The sequence below is a fragment of the Numenius arquata genome, chromosome W (assembly GCF_964106895.1).
Source record: "Numenius arquata chromosome W, bNumArq3.hap1.1, whole genome shotgun sequence".
In the NCBI taxonomy this organism is placed as follows: Eukaryota; Metazoa; Chordata; class Aves; order Charadriiformes; family Scolopacidae; genus Numenius; species Numenius arquata.
In genome coordinates this window covers 7,913,068-7,937,175 of record NC_133615.1, presented here as the reverse complement: position 1 = coordinate 7,937,175, position 24,108 = coordinate 7,913,068, and the positions used below count along the sequence as shown (strand labels likewise).

At 37.3% G+C, this 24,108-nt stretch overlaps 1 protein-coding gene across 1 annotated transcript in view; it reads right to left on the bottom strand.

Moving 5' to 3' along the window:
- The window catches only part of LOC141476615 (nipped-B-like protein), a 183,703-nt gene that overhangs the window by 122,215 nt on the left and 37,380 nt on the right, over positions 1-24,108 (bottom strand). The window contains exon 2 of the mRNA XM_074165383.1: positions 2,302-2,445. Coding sequence (XP_074021484.1) covers positions 2,302-2,365 — 64 coding nt within the window. The 5' untranslated portion in view covers positions 2,366-2,445. The remainder of the gene's footprint in view (positions 1-2,301; positions 2,446-24,108) is intronic.

Here is a 24,108-nt window from a genome sequence, read left to right as displayed (position 1 = left end):
TGTTGGTTGGAACGATCACAAAAAAGTCAATTCAGTCAATATACCTATTCACAAATCTTGGTAAAAAGATTTGTTTAATGAAAACACCTATATTTCAATCAGATTATAAATGAGCATACTATACTTTCAGAGGGCATTCTTAGATCTACCTACAGGCATAACAAGGAAGTGTAACAAATAAGAAGCCTTGATTAGATGATTTGGCAGGGCTACAAAGACAAGAGTAAGCCAGAAGAGCCCAAAAAGCCTGATACATAGGAAAGTCACTTTCATGGCTCCATGAAAACAAGCCGACTCTGACTTCAAGTTCCCAGGCTGATTACATTAGAAATAGCTTCAGAAAAAAATAACTGTGAAATATATTCTTTGGCTCTTTTATATTTTGAAATTCTTTTTAAAAAAAAAGGGGGGGTGGGGGCAGAATTCCAGGGGTTTTCCCCCATACAATGTATATCATTACTGTATTTAGAAATAAACTGCAATTAAAAAAAAAAGCATATCATATTAAAATAGCTAGCTTTCATTACTTGCATTAGATTACCTTGAATGTGCCTTGAAACTTGAAAAAATTAGCAAGATCAGCAAAACATTAACACATATGAATTCAGCTAGTTAACTGGGCCTACTCTGCTGCCTCTAGTCATCATGTCCTCCATGTTTTTAGGGCACCAGGACTTGTCCATTCCAGTACCTTCTTTTCATGTAGAGAGAAATAAGGTGAACCAGTGACAAGCCTTTCACTTTGACCTACTCTTGAGTTTCTAAACATCGGATAAATACAACAGATAAAGAAGCAAATGCCCCTAACACAAGGGCTAATCCCACCAAAGGTAGTTCAGTGTTTCAAGAAACTCTTGCACCAGGGGTATTTTCACTGAATTTCACTGAATTTTTAGAGTTGGAAGGGACCATAAAGATCATCTAGCCCAACTCCCCTGCCAAAGCAGGATTGCCCAGAGCATGTCAGAGCATGTTACTCAGGACTGCATCCAGGTGGGTCTTGAAGATCTCCAGAGAAGGGGACTCCACAACCTCCCTGGGCAGCCTGTTCCAGGGCTCTGGCACCCTCACCCTCACCAGTATGACCAGTGACTTCTACCAGTTAAGTATTTTGACTTCTTTAGAACCTTACCTGCAAATACTTAGTGCTGGAAAACTGCCTATAGCCCAGAAACTTATGATTTGCATCCTGATGGCCCATTATTAGATACACATATAAATACATAAGCAGCATCTTCCAATTTGATATTTCAGAATATCAGCAAGACATGAAGAAGTGGGTATTTTCACCTCAAATATATCTGCCTTTTTTACTGTAGGCAATTAAATTCAATTGCTGGGTATATACTTTCAGTGTCTCCTGGAAAGTCTCCTAATTTCAACAGTATAATAATAAAAACAAAAGCTCAGAAGAAGCACTGGGGTCACTGAGTCCAATTATCCTCAGACAGACAACTGAGCTATAAACTTTTGCTTACACTTTATAAACAAGATGCATCTTCGTCCCAACTTGTCATATTGGAATGGTTGTTCTAGGACCTCATTACAGTAATCATAAATATCCTCTTAGTTTCCACTAGAAATTTATTTTTGGTCAGATTATAACCATTTGGTTTTGCATCAGTATCAGCTTTTAATGCAAATAGTTCTTTTCCTTTTCCTGCATTTTGTCTTCCTGATGTATTTAAAAACAGCACATACACCTCATCTGCTCCTTTTGTAGGCAGAACAGCCAAGAAAGAAGCCTCATAGGTTCAGCTGCTTATTTCCATTCTAGCAGCCATTCTTTGCACCTTTTAATTAGAGCAACTTTTTTTGTACTTTGTGAAAAACTAAGAAACTAGGTTTCAAGCATATTCAGCATATCCCACAACTCACTCTAGCTGAAGATCAGTCTAATCTCTCTCTCTTCAGTGAAGATGTATGATTTGGAGAAGTATTTTATCATTTATATGTTTTTCTTTATTGGGGGGGGTACCTAGGTATGTTACTGAATGATATTCCAAACAAACAATTAATTCCTAATATTTTATGTTTTGGGTTTACTTAAGGGGTTTTTTGTTTAAATCCACATTTGATTTCATGTTTAAATTAGCATTTTTTGTTTGAATATATTTTTTAAAATTCAAGCAATGACAAAATTAACATTTTTAATACCAAATTGGATTTTGAACAGATTTACTTTTAAGAACTTTAAAAATAAAACTAATTTTAGTATTTTGAAAATGCAGGTATTTACTGAAGAGGCAGAAGGGAACATAGCAAAGACAAAAAAAAAAAAAAAAAAAGAAGAGTACTTACGGTCTGTAAGACTAGCAATCCCTGCAAGAGTAGTGATGGGAACATGAGGCATATCCCCATTCATCCTGAAGTTCTGGGATGGTAGCGCCTACACAGATATTTTAGTTCAGGTGCCAGCTATCATTACTTCCCATCTCCCAAGCACTAAAAAAAAAAAACAACCAAACAAACAAAAAACAACAAACCACACAAAAAAAACACACAAAACTAAATTAAAATTCTTAGTTTACTTAAAAGAATTTTAAATTTAATAACATAAATGAAACATAGACCATAACCTCAGCTGCATACTAAGTAAATTTTGTCAACAGTGGGTAGAACAATGTAGAATTTAAATATCAAATGGAATATCAAATGACATTAAGCAATCAAAAGGCAAGCTTTTGGGCTCAGAAGCAGAGCCCTTCACCAAAAAAGATGCAAGATAAGGCAATCAAAAGAAAATTTGCTCAGGTTATAAAACATCAACTCAAAATTTGATAACAAAATTTCTGTTGGTTCATACTGCAGTGGACAACACAATCCATAACTAGTTTAAGTAATTAGCTGCTATATTCACTTCCCAGTTTTGGAGAAGGAGATATTTTTCATATAAGAAGTTAGCAAAACCAAAAGGAATAATTTACATATGCAAAAGTCAAGTAGTAAACAAAGCGACAAATACAAAATCTTAGCATATTTTAAAAGTAGTAGCTATTTCAACATTAATCTGAAAATGTCTCTTTAATATTAAACACAGTGATCAAACTACTACCAGGAACTGTTTCACCCACTTCACAGAAATAAAAGGTTTAGTCACCACTGAACTAGCTCATTTGTTTCCTGTAAAACAGCACAGTTCAGTAGTTCAATATAAAAAGGAATTTGTTCATCCAGTTTTCACTAACTATAAAGAACCCAGTTGTAAGGAAGTCCACACTATTAAAGCAAAGAAACCAACCAACCAATCAATCACACACCCCAACACCCCCCCCCCCCAAAAAAAGAAAGATAATCACAATGATTTAAACTGCAGTTCCAAAACAAGAAAAATTTAAAAAGATCACACATTAGAGTTCACTATTATTATACTAACATAGTGACAAAATTTGAGCATGATATTTTCTGAAGACAAACAATTTAAATTAAAGGAACTTGATATATATATATACACACACACACATTTATCTATTATAGACAGGCTCCTGTGTTAACAGCTCGTGAAATAGTAAAAAGACTGTCAGCATTTATGTTGTCTACTGAAGATTCTGAAATTGTGATTTGCTTACACTTACTTTACAAGCCAACATTTTTGCAAATTACATATACAATATATATAAGTCAAAAGATCACTTAGTTCCTTAGTAATTTCTATCTCATTCTTTCTTATGCCACAGCAATGATAATATATAGGACACCCTTGCGATTTTATATGTACAGATTCCAAGCAAGACAAGGAAACTGAATGTTGTATCTTTTTCCTGCTCAAAGTTTTTGTGAGCTACTGAAGTTAACTTTTCAAAGTTTACCTATCTAAACAAAACTGATTTCTTTGGGAGGGGGGGGTGGGGTGACAGGGGACCACGACCAACACAAAAAACCCCACCCAACACTGAGGTTAAACAGAACTGACAAGAAGTTGACTTCCTTTGCAGCACCTGCTACAGACTCATTCCCACCACTAAGTTACATTTGTTTATTAAAAATATAGTACATTACAGGTGCAGAAATCTAGTTAAGGAAGCTGCTGCATATAGATATGCTGTGTAGGTTGCTGTTTGGTTTTTTTTAATCCAGGAGAAAACAGCCTTCAAACACCCAGAACAGTTTCAAATACTACTCAATACTTGAGTTTCTTTACCTGAAATGAATACCAATATACACACAATTTCAGTGGTTTCTTAGTTCCACAAACAAGCAATTCTTAAAGAAAAAAAAAAATTTAAAAGGAGGAAAAAAAAAAAAAAAAGGACTTAACTTTTCCCACAATGAGTCTGCAACAGCAAACCCACAAGAGCTAACACCACTTAGTTACCACAAGGTAAGTACTTAAAGAACATATTTCACACATAGGTTGTATATACAAGGAAAACATCATGTCTGATGATCTCCCCCTTCCTAACAGAAACTGCACCAAAGCTGACTAAGGCCATGTCACTAGTCAGTATTACTGAAAATCCTGTATACAACAAGGAAACAAGGGGGAAGGGGGTGGCGGGGGGGGGTTGTGTGTGTGAATCTGTTCACTTTCCCTTCCTGATTGCCTGGGAAAGCTGTAAACATCAGAAGCAGTCACTACAAATGCAAGTTCTTTCCTGGTATTACTGCCACAATAATTAAATTATACAGCTATTCAATGGTAAAAAAAAATCCTCCAAAACTAAACACTTAAATTAGAAACCTTAAAATCATAGAATTGTCTAGTTTGGAAGGGACCTTTAAGATCATCTAGTCCAACCATCAACCTAACTCTGAAAAAAACCATCACTAAACCATGTCACTAAGCACTATGTCAACCCATCTTTTAAATACCTCCAGAGATGGTGCCCCAACCACTGCCCTGGGCAGCCCATTCCAATGCTTAATAACCCTTTCAGTGTAAAAATTTTTCCTAATATCCAATCTGAACCTCCCCTGGGACAACTTGAGGCCATTTCCTCTTGTCCTGTCACCTGTGATTTGGGAGAAGAGACCAATCCCTGCCTCTCTACAACCTCCTTTCAGGGAGCTGTAGAGAGCGATAAGGTCTCCCCTCAGCCTCCTTTTCTCCAGGCTGAAAAACCCCAGCTCCCTCAGCCTCTCCTCACAAGACTTGTTCTCCAGACCCCTCACCAGCTCCGTTGCCCTTCTCTGGACCCGCTCCAGCACCTCAATGTCTTTCTTGTAGTGAGGGGCCCAAAACTGGACACAGTACTCGAGGTGGGGCCTCACCAGTGCCCAGTACAGGGGGACGATCACCTCCCAAGATCTACTCACCACGCTGTTCCTGATAGAGGCCAGGATGCTGTTGGCCTTCTTGGCCACCTGGGCACACTGCTGGCTCATGTTCAGCCGGCTGTCCACCAACACCCCCAGGTCCTTTTCCATTGGGCAGCTCTCCAGCCACTCTTCCCCAAGCCTGTAGCGCTGCATGGGGTTGGTGTGACCCAAGTGCAGGACCCGGCACTTGGCCTTGTTGAACCTCATCCCATTGGCCTCGGCCCATCGATCCAGCCTGTCCAGGTCCCTCTGCAAAACCTTTCTACCCTCAAGTAGGTCAACACTCCCACCCAACTTGGTGTCATCTGCAAACTTACTGAGGGTGCACTCGATCCCCTCATCCAGATCATTGATAAAGATGTTAAAAAGAACCGGTCCCAATACCGAGCCCTGAGGGACACCACTCGTAATCAGCCACCAACTGGATTTAACTCCATTCACCACCACTCTCTGGGCCCGGCCCTCCAGCCAGTTTTTAACCCAGCAGAGAGTACTCCCATCCAAGCCATGGGCAGCCAGTTTCTCCACAGATACATAATTAGAGACACGAACTGGCAAGATCCAGACCTGAGAATGGAACAGAGAGCTAGGATGGTCAGGGGATGATTAAGCTAAGAGGAAAGTAAAAGAGGTTGGTTTGTTTAGCTAACAAAACAAGGGTCAAGAGGGGATGTGGTTGCTCTCTTTAAGGCAATCAAAGAAGGTTACAAAGGAAGAATACTACAGGGCAACGCTAACACAACAGTAAGTGAGGGCCATGAATGCAAGCAAGAAGAAAATCAGAACAGAGCTTCTTGCCATCAGAGCTGCCACTTTCTGGAACAGCCTTCCATTAGGAGTAGTAGCATAGCTAAGCAATACCATTACTTTAAAGATGGATCATACAGATGTTACAGAAGGGACAGGATGTGGTTGTCTGCACCAGCTGGGAACTAAGCACTTTGATTCAAGAAGTCTGTCTCCTAACACTACAAAGTTTTTGTAAGTATGATGATGTGGGTAAACAGATGAGAGTAAATAAAAGATCAACTAATGGGATTAAGTGATGGGATTAGTTTATACAACAAACACAATATGAAGAAACCAGATAGGAATATCTGGGTCCAAATATTACATCTGTTGTGTTGAGAGCAAAACCCCATCTGCAAAACCAGCAAACAAGGTGGGATTCAATTCCAGAACTAGAGACTGAGATCCAGTGAAACTAGAACTCAAATTTGATGTCACTGAGAACATTACTAAACCCACTCATTTAGGGAATTCAAAATATCAAGCAGTTAGTGAAAAAAATTTGACAGCTCAAGACAAGATCTGTTCTTTCATACAAAATATCAGAACAGCATGCAACAATTAATGGCTTGACTGACAGACAAGTTTTGTTGTGCTTTGGTTTTGTTTTTTCATTCCCCAACTGCAACAAGAGTTAAAAGTAATACATTGTAACAGCTCGCAATTAGTCAAGGAGAATCAACATTTATCAGTATTTAGAAAATTTTACATTATCAGCTCTGTACAGCAGCTATTACCAGTAGTATAGCATTTCTACCCCTAGATTGAAAAAAAAAAAAAGAAAAATATTAATTGAATTAAGGAAATAAAAGAACTGCTGTACTGGAAAGCTTTTAAACAATGCATCAGAGTGTAGCAGTTCAAACAGAGAAGTAGAAACCCAATGTACATATATGTAAAGGAGGTCTTGCATATTCAGTATATACATATTTAGACTCTTGCTGCTTTATAAGAAACAACAGATATTGTAAAAGACATTCCAGGGAGGAAGAAACTACAGTGCACAAAGGAAGTGATACAAAGAACTCCTTAGTGAAAGGAAAACAGTGAAAGGGCAGCATATATTGAGAATAATATACGAAAAGCTAGCATCATAATACACAATAAAAAAAGGTGAAGCCAAGCCAAGATAGCAAGGGAAGTAATATTAAAAAAAAAATATGCTATATATAATAACTACACATTTAAAGTGCTATTTCTGCATGTTATCTTCTTCCCTTTTTTTTGGTCAATTATGTATGTTCTCCTTCACTGCAAATTAACATTCCAAAGAAAATTTAAATTTAATATTTTGATAGGAAATTTTGTGGGTTGTTTGGGTTGGTGTTGTTTTTTTTTTATTTTGTTGGCTTTTTTTTTTTTTTAAGTAGAAAGTAAATATGTGGTTGGTAAAACAGTCCATAACATGGACATGGAAAATACTGACTGCCTTCAGTGGTGCAAGGTTTGGGCCATGTCATGCGTATCTTCTCAACAACTCATCTCTCTATATATACTGCATTTCTCACCATAGTGCTGGGTTAACAGCAGAGTAGAAAACTAACAAGGAAAAAAAAAAATTCTCTTTAGAGAGAACGGACAGGCATGAGTAAAGTTAAGGAAGGAAGAGAGGATGAAAGTAAGTTGTGAACAATTTAGGTAAAGAATCAGTGATTGCTCAGTGAAAAGACTACAACTAGGAAAGAAAAACAAGCAAACAAAAAAATCCAACTCGCTCCACACCAAACAAACCAACCAACCAACCAAACCACCCACAAAAAAAAGCCAAGAAAAAAAGAAACAAACTGCATTTTTTTTTCCAGATATTGCAACATCTGACTACCAACGAAATGACCAGAAGACTCTGACCACTAGTTACCATACGAAGATTCAAGCTCTGCATTTATGAAACATTCCTCTTGGTTGGAATACATTCTTGTCTCCTCAACAAAAATACCAGTTCTTCCATGGCTTAGCTATGTACATGCATGAGAATGGTGAAAAACAAAATAAAGGAAAAAAAACTGTTTATGTGCAGTAATACACAGGCTCAGTAGTAATGCAAAGATAAGTAATACACCTCAGGATTCAGAAATTTAGTATGTACATTGAAATGTTTCATTCCCCGTACTCCAAGGTATTCTTTAACTTATTATATCTTTAGATTTAAAAAATAACTTATATATGACTAACCCAATATATTTCTGAGAAGATTAGAGATAAAATTAGGTGGATTAAAATTAAATTTTAAAGAAGGGCTTGGGTATTAAGTCTCTAGTTTTCTTTTTTAAAAGCATTCTATTAAATAGAATACTTTAAATACAATTATGTTTTATTTAGTTTAGATTATAAAATCTTTAATTAGAATGAAAATACTTTTTAAAGTGGTTTTCATTTCTTATATGCTGAGTAGCATTGTGTTGATGTAATCACAGCACCATGATCCAAGTTGATTTCTGCAGCTACACAAAGTAAACCAGTACAACTCATTTATTAGCTACGTCATAATTTAGGTGAGCAGTGGACTTCTCTTTTAAAACAGCAAACATGCTATTATAAATTTAAGAAGCCTTGTCTCATAGTCAGTTTTAAGCTTCCACATTTTGCAATAAACTACTTTTCTTGTTAGATACTACATGAAGCTCTGCTAGTTATCAGTCTATAAACTGTCCTAAAAAAAAAAAAAAGCCACTTAAAGAATAAGGGAGAGAAACAGAAAGAGAATAAATTAATATCCTCTAGTTCTCATTCAAATATTCAAATAAGATACTGTGACTGAGTACATCATACAGATTTACCCACAAGAGGGCAGATTTCTGGTTTCCATAACAGAGCTACAGTTTGATACAATGACAGGACTTCTGTTACAAGTTTCCAGAACAAAATGCTTTTAAAAATACTTTAAAAAATACTAAGGAAGGAGATATGATTGCCAAAACATAGTCTAACACATAAGTTACATGGAAAAAAGAAGCATACACATTCACAATATAAAGCATCTTAACACTAATTTAATCTCAAAAAAAGTCAGTATTGGAAGTGAACAGTAATTAATCACTGATGCAGCTGTCTAAGGTTAAAATAGTAATACAAGAAACCTAATATGAACCTAACTTGAACAATCGGGGGGGGGGTGGTATGTCAGAAATCCAGAAGACTCATTATTAATGATAAAAGTCCACGAAAACACATCAGCATTTATAAACCCAGGAAGTTCACAGCATATATAGAATAGTTTCACCTTCTACAATACTGGCTACAAAAAATTAAGTTTTAAAATAGAGATACAGAAATCTCAGAAGCACAAAACCAGATGAAATTCAGTATAGTAGTGAAATCCATATGTTTGGCTCATAAAGTGAATCTTTATGATTCTGGCTCTTCATAAGCCAACTGAATCTGAGTGATGCTGACAAAGCAAGTGAAAAATTAAAAAGTTTGAGATAAAAATTATTTATTATAATTTCTAAATCAGTATTAGTATAATGTGTTTTCCTAAAACTATTCCAATAGTAGCTGCTCAAATCACTACAAACTACAACTACTGCAAGAAAAGAAATCTTAGTGAAAAGTACTGTACTGGGCCAAGTATAAGCAACCTTTAGAAAAAAAATTTAGAGCAACCAGCTTTTTCCTCTGTGACTACTGCCACATTCCTTTGGTTTCTGCTGTTCTATTCAGTAACAAGGACACTGATGACTCTGCTGCCCATATGCTAGTACTGGCAGTGACACCATGGTAAATTGCAAGAGAAACCCCAGTAAAGGTGTCAGAAGCATACATAGCATGAGAGGTCTGTGGATTCAAGGAAAGATGCCCTTTAATGCAGGAGGACATGCACAGTTTTTATCAGGGTAAACTAACATAAAGCATAATTGTGCTTTGCACCTGTAGAAACTCCTCCTGGGAGAGGAGAGGAATTGACACAATCAGACCATCACAAAAAAAAACCCCAAATACAACCACCCGAAAAACAACCACAAACCCAAAACATAAAACAAACACACACCACAACACCACCCTCCCAAAAAAACCCCACAGACTAAGCCATGTGCAGAGAGCAGATACCTATGGGTAGTATGCAGCTTCCCTGATCTACACTACATGTCTAGCAGGAAATGTTTACCTTTCTTGCTACCTTGCAATTACAAAGGGTGAAAATTCATTAAAATACGGTTTCCTGAAAAGAAGGAACAGGTCCCCAACAGCATTAGTACCTTTTTCTGTTAAAGCCATTTCCTTCTCGTAAGCATAGGAAGCTTTTCCTTTTTATTCTTTTTATTTTATATAAAAAATAAAAAGTACTTATAAACAGTGTTCTCCACTTAAAAATAACATTTCAAATATTTAATTCAGGTGCACTAAGAACTCTTTAAAATAAGCCCATATCAAGTCCTTCATACACACATAAGACATTTAAGCATCAAGTAAAAGCCTATTCATTAGGGCAACGCAACCTTTCCCAAAAATTTGCAGAAAACCAAATTATATTTACAAAGTGTTATGATCATCAACAAGTGTAGATTATTTCAGCCAAAGAGGAAAATGCGAATCTCAAAATTCCTGAATTTCAAGGAAAATATCCAATGCATTGATGGAGCTATGCAAATAACCAAGAATACCGTCCCACAGGAAAGTGTATTTCCTGCTATTTCATTAGAGAACTAATGCAAAACAGAATCTGTTTAAATAGCCTTACTGTTAGGCAACTCAGTTGTCGTCTTAAAACATGGGGATTAAATTTAAGTGAATGGAACAGAAATCTTGTACCTGGTTCCAAAATAATATACTACTGTCTCTTCCTCATTAGAAAAGTGATACAAGATCAAGTCTTACTGGTAAGGTAGCAAAACCTAAACCAAAGAACTAGAATGTTTCAAAAAGTTAAGCTATATAAAATACATGTTTTTGCAGGCACAATAACATTAATAGCTATTAGACATGAAATACCTTAGTAGGGTAGTTATGTTCACCAGTTCTGCAAAATAAAGCAGCTAAAACTTCTGTCAGGGAGTCCAGTTATTCAGGGAGTTTATTACTGCTCCTATTACATCTTTTTAAACAATAAATATCCTCTTTATGAGCCTCTCCACCTCAAAGATTCTGACACTACTGAGCGCTACTGAATTCTTTTTGTTCTGCAGAAGCGAAGATAGAATTAAACTGTATAAACCTAACTTTGCTTGGAAGCAGTCATGATATTAAGTGTAACTGAGAAATTCAAACATAAAGGAAAAACCCCAACCTACTTCAGTAGTTCATAGATTTATTTCCCAGCTGCACTACATATTTGACATGCAACTTGTATTGCAACAAAGAAAGTACATCTGCAGTTGTGCTCTTTTTGGTGAGCACAGCCCTTTTGCTTGTTCAGGCACACAAGCAGCAGCTGATATTAGATACAGTTCATTTTATTGAAAGAAAATAGCCAAGAGATGTATAGAAGAGCGAGAGCAATTATAAAAGGTAGGTCAGCTCTGTCAAATAGAGAGCACTTTAGGTTGCAATACACATCTTGTTAACAAAATAGTTGTGACAGGTACGAGAGAAGAAGTAGTAACTTCGTTTTTTTCAACTTTTTCTTGAATGTCTCATTTATGTTTATGTTAGCTGGTAGTAGCGTTATCCTTTTCTAAAAACAACTGAGTATTTACATTACTTATAAAGACTTTTCTTTCTTTAATTACATTAGATCTTAACAGGCTAAAAACCTAGTGACTAAACACTGGACCAAAATCTATTTAATTCAGGAGTCTTCCAACTTTTAATCTGGCACTTCTGTCCTTGAACTCTCTCAGATGATTCATAACCTTTATAAAACAAACTGGGAAGAAATATACCTGTTGAGGCAGTAGCTGATTTTGCACAAGTCTTGCAGTCACACCATTTTTGCCTCTTTTTTGGCTTTGAAAAACAATTAAAATACCTCTAAGCTTCTTGAATGCACACTAAGAAAACAGATGCACAACTATAACATTTCTTTAGAGATCCACAATAAACGCCAATGGAAAATTCTATATAAACAGATTTAGTGGGTTGCATTTCAAAAGCAGCTCACTGCCTTTTTATGTTGGAACATTGACCTGCGATACATTATTCCCTTTTGTCCTGATCTTGTTGCCTGTTTTTCAACTTAAGCTTCATGCACATCTGAGAGAGATGCTGTACAGCACTGTAGGTGGTTAAGTGCTTTTTTCTGGATTTCTGTATTATTCCCCTTCATCCCCTCACCACAATGATGCAATTCCTCCATCCAAAGGCTCTACAACAGCCCTCTGTAACACGTCCAGTTTCCTCCCCTCACATCGAATCCACTCTCACACCTCTCGGCTGCCAGATGGAAGAGAGACAGCACATGCTGCAGCCTCTTCCTCAATGGGGACATGAGTATCTCCTCTGTCCAACAACCAATTTTCACAAACTAAACTGTCTTGAGACTTTCACCCTCTGTAAAGTATAACTGAAATTAGCTGATGCTTTCCAAAATTATTAGACAGAGACTTACAGATAAACAAGTGCCATGATCATTAGGCAGAAAATGATTGAATAAATCAGTGTTTTTACTATGCACACAACCACATAAAAGACCTTTGGTTGTACTGCCCTATTTTACATATTTGCACAATTACTGGTAATGCAATAATTTTTGTAAGCATACAGCACATGATATCTAGAGGTATTGTGTTGGAATTACTGTTAATCAACTAATTTCAAATGATGACCAGCTCACCACGAGCAACTGGGGCTAGATTGTAACAGATATCTCTCAATAGCTAGGAAAATTATTATATTGGGGTATGGCCTTTGTAGGTCTGGGGAAGGATTCATACAGTTACCTAGGGAAGTGTCCTATGTCATCCTGAACTTCTGCTGCTATTGCTGGTTCTCCTACATCTGCAGCACAAACGCGATAAAAATTTTTTAAGCTCGCAAACAATGCTGAAAAGAGGGACGCAGTTCCAAGAAAAATATTCCTCTAAAGCAGTGTCTCTTTCACCTTACTGATCATCTTCCATATCCTACTCTTGATAGGCTGCAGATGTCACAAATCTAAACCAAAGCTACCTGGCAATTGCAGGAATTGGTTTGCAAAGCTGCTCGCAGGCTGCGATCACTTCAGTGAAGCTTAAACTTCCCAACTTTCAAGTTTTCCAAAATTACCAATGTCACAGCACGTTTCATCAATAACAATCAGGTGGAATCTCAAAATTAAGATGACCATGCACAAAAAGGCTTGGAGATTTTTAATGTTTGACCTGTCCATGTTAAACACACTCAGCTCACCTCCACTAGGTACTGCAGGAATAATTCTATAAGGCATCAAGCCCAGCAGCAATACAAAGGAATACGGAATAGCTATTAACAGTGAAAGTATTTTTGTAGAAGTAATAATTTAGAGCAAAACAACAGCTAAATATTTGTGTGGAAAGGACTACCACAATCCAGTTAGTAGAAAGCAAGTACAACTAAGAACATTACTTTGAAGAAAATATCCTTATGCAAAGAAATTCCCAAAAACGCTAATCTGATTTTTTTCTTTAACAGATTTAACCACTTCAAACCAGGTAGAAATTTCCTTCAAATTAAATAGAGTTCATTCAACACAACTTAATTTTACAGTAAAATAAAAACAAGTGAATTCAAGCTACTAATTCTGAATGAGAATATCAACTCAAATGTTTAATGTAGCTCAACTATACCATTTTAAATTAATTTCTCCTGTTAATTTACATTAAAAGCCCTAAGTGCCTTTACGTAGACAAGGTTTGAATAATCCCTTTATTTCTAATTACTTGGACAAAATCAGTCACACATCTTGAAATAGTTCAGCTCAAATAATATGTCTGTGCTCTAGCTTCAATTTTGGTTTTCCAAGAAATAGGGAAAATTCAAAATATCACATTGGAAATTTCTATCATAACTTCTGGTATAACTTATCAATCAGAATAAAAGTAGGTAGAACAAATAAAAGAAAACAGAAGATTCATTATGACATTTCAAGATTGATCTACTGCCAATCTATAAGGAGAACAATGTGAAAACCAAGACATATCACTGGAGAACAAGTAAAAACACTGCAGGTCATATAAAGAGATTAGACTGTGGGCGATCAATACTGGATTTTATTTTCAGTGAAAGAGCAAAGCAGGACCATAATCCACAACACAAAAAGGTGAGAAACTTTCCCACTGAGGAACCCTGCTAAAAGTTTTCACTTCATTTGCGGACTATTTTGAAAAACACAGAACACAGCACTTCTATAATGCCTACCTCCTCCTTCCACAGCAATTCCAAAAGGCACAAGCCTAGAGTAGACAAAGGCCAAAGAGATACAGAACAGTCTATGAAACTTACTGTGATTACCAACCAAACAAGTTATCCTTCACTGCCCTTTTTCCCCATCCAAGATTTTTATTTTTTTAATTTTCATGTCTTTTTATTCTAGTCTGGTTTTGTTCTGCTCCTTTAGGTCTATGTTTTGCCAGCTGTCTTTCACAACTCCCAATTATGAGGCTGAATCGCAGAATTAGAAAGCAGCAGCTCAGTTCTTTAGACAGGTGTGCATGCATACATGCATGCACATGTATAGAGACCGGGGAAGAAGATGGAAGAATGAGTTTAAATACATGCAATCAGTAACTACAACTAGGATTCCTGTCCTCTTATGGAAGAGGGCTTCTGCTGACTCAGTAGACAGCACAAAGACAAATGACTAAAAAGGAACAATTACACTTCCCAAAACTTTTACAAACACAGCTTTTAGGTGACTGAAGGCACAACACACAATCTTACTTTTTCCTGACCTGCCTTTCTCCTGCTCAACTACTTATAATTTTCCCTATGTCCATGTATTAATCCCATAAAACATGGTCTGCCCATGCCAGATATTTCTGTAGAGCTCTCCTTTTCAGTATGCAACACAAGGAACAGCAGAAAACAAGTCACTTTAAATTTGACAGGACTAAAAATTACCATCAAGCTAACACTGCAACTACTCTCCACTGCACTGAACAATGCCTTTTAGTATCAATGAGGTAGATAGCCCATGGCAACAAATAAGACAGACATGGCATATACTCATTTTCCCTTATCTCTTCCCTCCCCACACACACACCTTTGAGGGGGAATGAAGGAATAGAGCACTACTAATGTGCATATACATCCATGATTTTGCGTATCTCACTGCTTTTCTCCCAAAATCACAGAATGGTTGAGGTGGGAAGTGACCTCTGAATGTCATCTTGTCCAACCTCCTGCTCAAGCAGGGACACCAAGATCAGTTTGCCCAGAAACTGGGAAAAAAATAAAAATAAAATTTTAAAAGGAAAAAAAAAAATCTGTGTACTCAAACCAACTACATATTTTTTCTTTAGCAGTAATCTTTATTATACATTCCATAACTGACTTGCTCTATAACAAAATTAATCCAAAGACAATTCAGCCATTTAGACAACATATCAACATATTTTATTAAAATGAGGAAGACAGCATTTCCCAAAATCTGAGTCTCCCTATTACAGATAAAAGTGTAAACAAACCACTGAGCAACATTAACAAAATTAATATTTTCAACAATTGCAGAATACTTTATTTTTTTCGACAACTCCTCTAAAAGTAGGCATTTTCTCCATTTTAGTTTTAAAGAAAAATAGTGAGATTTTTAGATTACAAAGGCTCCAAGGAAAGCTGCATCTAACATTTCTAAGCTTGACATTGACAGTAACAAAGCAAAAACTTGCCCTGAAGTTCACCACACTAACTTCTTTAGACCAAGTAAGTTACAATTAACACATAACCATACACCAAAAGTACATACAGCTATAAAAGTCATCACAAGGTAAAAGAGCAACAGTAATCCAGAAATTGCACTAAATTCTGCAAAGAATTAAGTCTACACTTAAGTTTACTCATTTCCCAAAGCTATTCCAAGTTGCAATTTTTACTTTTGGCTTTTATTCCTATTCCTGTATTAGTTTCTGCCTTCCATCAAAGTAAGTTACTTGCTTGAAGAGAACTGACATGTACACAGAATAGTTGTACTTAAAAAAAAAAAAAAAATCCCTTTACTGTAAGAAAGAACAATAACAAAAACAAACAAACAAAAAAACCCAACACAAACCACTAGAGGCTTTTTAAATGCATCTTGCAAAAAGAAATGGGTAACTCAATATCACCAACTGGAACGGTCTTTTAAAATAAAATTAAAAGTATCCATAATGACAGAGACATTTCTTCCTATGTGGTCAGTGGAAGCAACAAAGTCATCACTATTTTATTCACAGACTCATGGAACTGGAAAAGATTCAGCTTCCAGCTTTAAGTACCAGTACTCAATATGAGCCATGGGCTTCCTATTCTTGCTTTGACAAATATGCAGACTTTTGGTTAAATAAGCTCTCTGCAACCAGTTGAACTGGAAACACTAGATCCAATGATCCAACTTTTCTACTTCAATTAGACTGTAGCTATAGTTTAGAACAGCCACCACAGTTATTCAACCAGGATGAAAAACAGGTATGTTAACCCCCAAAGAATACATCTCCAACCAGCAAAGCCGTGCCCTTTCTAATTGGAGAAAAAAAAAAAAAAAAAGAGTAGTAAAATAGTTGTGTACTATACTAAATTGTCAGTCTGCATTACAATAGTTTAAATATAAATGTTCTATTTTGTTAAACTTTCATTTAATATACCTGCAGAGTTTTACTGATGATAAACTACCCTGAATAGTATGACAAAGCTGAGCCTTAAACTTAAACATAACATGACATTACCATTACAAGATGTTATCAATCACTATCTAATCAAAGCTAATAATAGCTTCATCTGCTATATCTGTTGTACTTTCCTCCTGGTTTTCTTCTTTTGGAGACTATGCAATACAGTTTGCAAACATGAAATTATAATAAAAAGGATAAAATCTTAACTACAATGCCCACAACTCTGTTATGAATAGTAAGAGAAATTAAGATCTCCAATAAGACTGAACCATTTCCAATAAGGTGCATCGCTGGATAAGGATGAAAATCTACCTGTTCTCTAAGATCACAAAATACAATACCTTTGAACTGCTAAAGTAACCATTATTAATATTCAGCATACAAACTCCCAAGCAAAAGGTTTGCTTCCCAAACCTTGAAGGAACAAAACATTTTGGCCAATTCCTTAATTCTTCTAAAGTACCTTTTACTGAGTGTGACACACCTGAAACTTCTTTGCTGGCTTCAAAGCAATGGTCACAGCTTTTGCAACTGTTTTAGAAATGTATATGGCTGCTTGCAATGATCATCTGACTTCCTTTTCCTGACTCCCCTCAATTCAGTTCAGTCTTCCAGCAGGACTTTGTGAGTACCTTCTCCCAAGGGAAATTATTGTTGTTTGTCACACAAAACTTGACAGCACATCATCCAAAGCTTAAACGATGTTGAAAAGTGTATACTAGGTTTAAAAAAAAAACCCAAACAACAAACACCACAAAAAACCACATACACACAAACAACTTCTTAAGGTATTGGTTCTTAGAAATGCCTTCACTAGACCTCAGTTCCTCTTGGAAGAAAGTCCTTTAGAATCACTCCTCACCACAAATTTTGAAACTAGATGGAAAAAAGGATGGGACTTGCTATAGCTCTTGAGCTGATTCCAAGTTCTTTGTTCAGAATGCAATTTTGGTATCTAGCCTTCACAAAGCATGCAAAATCTCTCATACAAGTGCTATTTCAGTGTCCAGGATATTATGTGAGACGGGCAATCTTGGAAAGCTGTAAGCAGTCAATCACTCCCATAAAATTTCCATTATGTTTTTCTACTTCTTTTGAAGTAAATTTAGTAAGAAAGACCTCACTGCTTATTAATACCTAATGGACAAAAAGGGTTTCTAATATTAAAGGAAAGTTGAATTCCATTGCATATCATACAAGAATAAACTCCAGCTGGAAATCAATTTGAGGAAACTGGAAAGGTTCACACTATGAGTCTCCAAAGCAACAATTCCCTCTGTAGTCATTTAGTGCATAGCTCTACTTTGAAAAGCATTTAGGAGACCGAGCTTATCTTCTTTTTTCCCCAAATCAAGAATGACTATATTTACTATATCAGTAAGTACAAAAATTAGAAAGTATAGCCACTTATAAAGCAGAATTTTCATCAAATGCTAAGCTCCAATGAAATATAACAAAACCCAATATAAGTTTCAACAGATCAATAGCAATGTTTTTTTCAGCATCATTCATGATACACTTTGCAACTTTTCTCAGTTTTCATGAATTATCAGTACCATCTTTTATAACTGTATGTTTTCCTTTTAGAATTAATACATCTTCTGCTACAGTGAAATCAGACATAAATCTAAATCCAGTTTCTTGTTATCACGTTTATTACTTATAATGAAGTATCAATGCAGACTGCATAGGTAAGGATGGTATGATGTTGCCCTTAAGCTCAAAGCACTGTTTTTCCTCTGTGGAAGAAAGTGGTCATCACAATTTCCACTAACACACCTAAAAACTTTAACGCTGATGCTTTAAATCAAAATCCATTAAAGAAACTTGTGATAGATGCTATTGACTCAGAAGGATCCAATGGAAACAGATGGTCAGCAGCAATTTAATTATGAAGGTAAAAATATTTTTTGTAATAGTAGTTTATATGCTAACACTGCACAAGCAGCTATAAAGCAGAAACACAGGCAAAACCAAGCTCCCAGTAACTTATTGAACGCTTAATGGCTTTCCAAGGAAAAATATGAGGAGTGGAAAAGATATTTTTAATTAGTAAAATTAGCACATGTGAAAGGACTTCTTTAAAAAAACACCACAACCCATAAAGCTTCCTATATATGTTAATGCAAGAACCTTTAAAGTAAAGGGGTGATAAAGTATCTAGACAATAAATTGCCATTTCTGAAATATATGTGAGACAAGGTTGGAAGGGACCTCTGGAGGCCATCTAGTCCAATCTCCCAGCTCAGAGCAGGGTCAGCTACAACAGGTTGCTCAGGGCTGTGTCCTGTCAGATTTTGACTAACTCCAAGGATGGAGACTCCACAACCCCCCATATTCCAAATGTTTGACCACCCCAAACAGTTTCTCATCTAAATGGAATTTCTTGTATTTCAGTTTGTGCCTATTGTCTCTTGCCCTGCCACTGGACACCACTGAGAAGAGTCTGGCTCCATCTTCTTTACTGCTCTCCCATCAGGTATCTTATCAACACATTGATAACATCCCCCTGAACCCTCTCTGTCCCAGGCTGAACAGTCCCAGCTCTCTCAGCCTCTCCTCAAATACCAGATGTTCCAATCCCTTAACAATCTTCATGGCCCTTTGCTGGACTCACTTCAGTATGTCCATGTTTGTCTTGTGCTGGGGAGCCCAGAACTGAACCCAGCACTCCAGATGTGCCTCACTACTCATGAGCAGAAGAATCACCTCCCTTGACCTCCCGGCAACACTTTTAATGAAGCACAGAATGCTGTTTACCCTTCTTTGCCACAGGGAACATTGCTGGCTCATGTTCAACCCTGTATCCACCAGGACCCCCAGGTCCTTTTCTGCCAGCCTGCTTCTCAGCTGGTCGTCCCCCAGCCTGTACTGTTGCATGGGGTTATCTACCCACCAGGTGCAGAACCTGGCATCTTCATTTGTTGAACTGACTGATGTTTCTGTCTGCCCAGTTCTCCAGCATGTCCACTTACCTAGTCTGCATTTCATTGATTTGTCTACAAGGATGTTATGGAACATAGTGTTGAAAGCCTTATTAAAGTAAAAAATGAACATGCCTTCATCCACACTGCTAGTCATCTCATCATAGAAGGTTATCAGGCTTGTTAAGCGTGATCTCCCCTCCATAAATCTATGCTGACTACTACTGATCACCTTCCTGTGCTTTGTGTGTTTGGAAGTAGTTTGCAGGAATAGTTGTTGCATCAACTTCCCAGGGATCAAGGCCTTTAATTTTCCAGATCCTCCCTCTTTCCCTTCTTCAAACATGGGTGACATTTGCTTTCTTTCACTTCTCTGGTACCTCCCTCGATCACCTTGATCTTTCAAAGATTATTGAGAGTAGTCTCACAAAGACATTGGACTGCTCCCTCAGCACTCATGGATGCATCTCACCAGGTCCCATGGACTTGTGCACATCCAGTTTGTTTAAATGTTCCCTAGCATAATCCTTCTCCACTTTCATTGATTCAGACATTCCCACTGGCCTCAGTGCCTGCAATTCCTGCAGGCCAGCCTTACCAGTTAAGACCAAGGTGAAGAAAACACTGAGTACTTCACCCTTTTTCATGCCCTCTGTCACCTGGTCCCTATCAGCAGTGGCTCCTCATTTTCCTTAGTCTTCCTTTTGCTGCTGATATACCTGTAGAAACCCTTCTTGCTGCCCTTCCCATTTTCACAACACAGCTCCAGATAGAATGTGGCTTCTCTAACCTCATCCCTGCATGCTCAGACATCCACGCATGCTCTTAGGTCACCTGATCCTGCTTACACTTCTATATTACCTTTTTACATTTGAGTTTTGTCAGGTCTCCATGCAGACCTCCTGCTACCTTTGTTTGATTTCCTGCATGTCAGGGGGGACCATTTTTGAGCTGGGAGAAGATGATCCTTGAAAAATCAACCACCTTTCCTGGATCTCTTTTCTCTCCAAGGCTGTATCTCAAAAGATTCTTCCAAGCAGACCCCTGAATAGGCCAAAGCCTGCTCTCCTTAAGTCCATGGTTACGATCCTGGTATTTGCCTTGCTCCCTCTTCTCAGGATCCTGAACTCCACCATCTCATATTGCTGCAGCCAAGGATGCCCTAACCTATATCCCCAACGAGTTCTTCCTTGTTTGTAAGGACAAGGTCCAGCACAGCATCTCACTCATCAGCTAGTCACCTGTGTCAGGAAGTTGTCAATAAATCACAGAATCATAGAAGGATATGGGGTTGGAAGGGACCTCTGGAGATCATCTAGTCCAACCCCCCTGCCAAAGCAGGTCCACCTAGAGCAGGTTGCACAGGAATTTGTCCAGGCAGGTTTTGAATGTCTCCAGAGAAGGAGACTCCACCACCTCCCTGGGCAGCCTGTTCCAGGGCTCTGCCACCCTCAAAGTAAAGAAGGTCCTCCTCATGTTTAAATGGAACTTCCTATGTTCAAATTTGTGCCCGTTACCTCTTGTCCTATCACTGGGCACCACTGAGAAAAGACTGGACCCATCCTCTTGACACCCACCCTTTAAGTATTTATAAGCATTGATCAGATCCCCCCTCAGCCTTCTCTTCTCCAGACTAAAAAGACCCAAGTCCCTCAGCCTTTCCTCATAAGAGAGATGCTCCAGGCCCCTAATCATCTTTGTAGCCCTCTGCTGTACCCTCTCCAGCAGTTGCCTGTCCTTCTTGCACTGGGGAGCCCAGAATCAGACACAGTACTCCAGATGGGGCCTCACCAGGGCAGAGTAGAGGGGGAGGATGACCTCCCTCCACCTGCTGGCCACACTCTTCCTGATGCACCCCAGGATGCCATTGGCCTTCTTGGCCACAAGGGCACATTGCTGGCTCGTGGTCATCCTGTTGTCCACCAGGACTCCTAGGTCTTTCTCCTCAGAGCTGCTCTCCAGCAGGTCAGCCCCCACCCTGTACTGGTGCATAATAAACTCTAGAAACCTCCTGAATTACTTGTGCCCTACTATGGTGTCCCTCCAGCAGACGCCAGAGTGGTAAAGTCCTTCGTGAGGACCAGGGCCTGGGAACGTGAGGATTCTTCTAGTTGTCTAAAGAAGGCCTCAGCTGGTACTTCTTCCTGACTTTTTAAATCCAAGAATTATGTAAACATGGAAAGTATTACTACAGATGGTAATTTTGAGTGTATAATTTACATACAACAGATTTCAAATTGTACCTAGAATGACCTGTAAGAGACTTTATAATAGAAACTGGTGATGAAGAAGAGGGAGGCAATTAAATCAAATCCTCTATTCTATGAACATCTAAATACATTTATAGCCTTTAGATAACAGCATCACTGATGAGTCCGGTACAGAAATATCAGGAAATCAAAACCAGTTCCAGGTACAGAAGAATTTAGATTACCATCTGAATTTCACACCATCATTAAAGTCTTGACAAGAACCGTAAAACAGTTTCCCACTTCTTCAACGCATTTCATTGTCAAACACAGGAGTCCCTCCAAAATACAGGAGCTGCTTCAAGTAGTGTGATTAATGACAAGGATTTGGTGGCATTCATCTGACAGTTTTGAAAGGATTGAAGATCAAAGAACAAACTAAAAAATGCAAATGATCAAGAACAGGTCTCTCAAGGGATGCATAGTGGTCAAAACTGCATAGCTCTTTCAAAAAGGCACTAAATAACCTTCTGATTTTTATACTGCCAAGTCCTACTTTCAGAATCTGAAAAAGTAGCTTAAATGTCCATTGAAACATAAAACTAATAAACATGTAACTATGATACTAAGAAACCAAACTCCACAACTCATGAAGATTCCAAGTCATGACATTTTAACTGCAAGAATTATATAAGCATGAGAAGTATGACTACAGATAGTGCTTGTGAATATATAATTTACATACAACTGATTTCAAATGGTTCCTAGAACAACCTGTAACAGACTTTGTAATAGAAACAGGTGACCAAGCAGAGGGAGACAAATAAATTAAAAAGCTGATTAAGGCACAAAAACTGAAGAAAGAGTAAATGATTAGAGCTTAGCATAGACACTTATCAGGAACTCAGCAAGACTTTTAAAGGCATTATCAAAATCTGCCACACATTGCTTCCTTATATTACTTTAACTACATCATTCGATATTAAATCTTTCCAAAACTAGAAAACTAGCAGAATGAGAGATGGAGACCAAATAGAAAAGAAAAATAATAATCAGAAGAACTCTAAGTTATTTCTATAAACTAATGATTAGGGGGCTAAAGTGAGGAGGAAATGGCCCATCCTTCACTGCTAAAATCTAACATTTCCCTCTTTCACAGTCCACTGCTGAAGAGTGCAGAACTTCCAAGTCTGTCTTTAACTACTACAAATAAATACAAACTAAGGAAAAGATATACATCATTAAAAATGCTCAAAAAAACAACAAAAAAGCAGACACTCAGAAATTAATCAGTTTTCCTGATTACTGCTTCAGTCAGCATTTAAGCTTTTAGCTATAGAAGCACAATTCCCTAGTTCAACAACTTCTGTTAAGAGCACATTTTTATGTTTTATATCAATTCACTGACAGAAATTACCCATCAGCAAAATCTGCACCTTTACTAGGACCAAGAAAACATCACATATATAAATTCATAACAAATGTGTCTGCAAAAGTTTCTAGTGCATACTCCACATGACAAATTAATATTGTCTCATCTGAAATACTGCTTTCCATTTTGAAATCTAATTTTACAAAACAAAGAAAGAAAAAGGCCAAAATAAACAAAGTTATAACCATGAAGAGAAGTTTAGTATATACAGAGAGTATGTCTCTAGATAAGCCTTTACAGAGGTAGCCACTTGGGTAAAAAGTGAAATGCAGCTGGAAATTGCAATATGTTTATTCCATAACAAGAAAGATTATTAATTAAAGGAGTTGAAAGCTAATAGCACTGCTTTAATTCATTATTAAGCTAGAAAAGCAAGTGTTACACATTACTGAAGTAAAGGAGCTAAGAATGAAAAGGTCATATAGTTGGCATTTAAATCTGATTTCTTTAGTGCTATTTCACATAATTTAATTTCAAGAATTACCAGATCATTATTAAATGACTGCTAGGGTACAGCAATATACTACAATAGATTTTTAAAATTTGAAGGACAAATACATACTGAAATATTCCGCCCCCAAAATAGAAACTGAAAAGTAGTAAAGAAAACATCTCTTGAACAATCAACTACAATAGGAACAGATTTACTGGTCTGCAGAACAGTTTTGGTATAGCTACTGGAACTACTAACCACCATTCAGGACCTTTCATAGCTATGTAACACACAATTCAGCAGCAAAGAAGTAGCAAGTGCAGTGCTCTTACAGAGAAGAGCTGGAAAATAAGTTTAAAAAAACTGCAAAAAACCCCTACAAGAA